Source organism: Carlito syrichta, unplaced genomic scaffold (genome assembly GCF_000164805.1).
Source record: "Carlito syrichta isolate Samal-C Ts95f unplaced genomic scaffold, Tarsius_syrichta-2.0.1 Scaffold303263, whole genome shotgun sequence".
NCBI lineage: Eukaryota > Metazoa > Chordata > Mammalia > Primates > Tarsiidae > Carlito > Carlito syrichta.
The window spans coordinates 66,185-66,686 of NW_007247359.1; the positions used below are offsets into that span (position 1 = coordinate 66,185).

Below are 502 nucleotides of genomic sequence, written 5' to 3' on the forward strand. Positions count from 1 at the left end.
CTCCCCTCCTCGTCCCTCCTCATTCAAACCTCGGCTGGCTCGTGTGGTGTCAGTTCAGTCCCGGCCGCCGCCGAGCGAGGAAATGGCCGAGGAGCCGGAGCCGCAGGTAAAGGGGGCGCGCCCCCCGCCGCGCCGTGCCCCGGGGGGCGCCCCGCCTCGGCCCTCCGGAGTCTCTCCGAGCCGGCCCTCGGGACTCCCGCTTCTCGTTATCTTGTCTCCCCCCCCGGATGATCCCCCTAGTCCTCCTCCCATTTCTGCTCTTTCTATTGCGCTCCTCTAGGGCGCCCCCTCCCCATCGGCCTCTCAGCGATTCCGCCGGGGAGAAGGTGTGGGGCGAGCCCCCGGCGCGCACAGTGTTTTACCATCACACTCACTATCTGAAATATTCAACATGGCCCGAGGGGCCGGGGGTCCCCCTTTTCTGGGTCGGGAGCGAGGGCCCTGTTGGAGGGGAATTGTGTGGGTGGCCGGGGGGGGGCTGTTCCCAAAAGTTGGGTGGCTC

General features: G+C 67.7%; 1 protein-coding gene across 1 annotated transcript in view; it reads left to right on the plus strand.

Annotated features, from left to right (window-relative positions):
- Window positions 1-82: 82 nt before the first annotated feature.
- The window catches only part of ZNF217 (zinc finger protein 217), a 29,446-nt gene continuing 29,026 nt past the window's right edge, over window positions 83-502 (plus strand). The window contains exons 1-2 of the mRNA XM_021712427.1: window positions 83-106; window positions 281-459. Coding sequence (XP_021568102.1) covers window positions 83-106; window positions 281-459 — 203 coding nt within the window. The remainder of the gene's footprint in view (window positions 107-280; window positions 460-502) is intronic.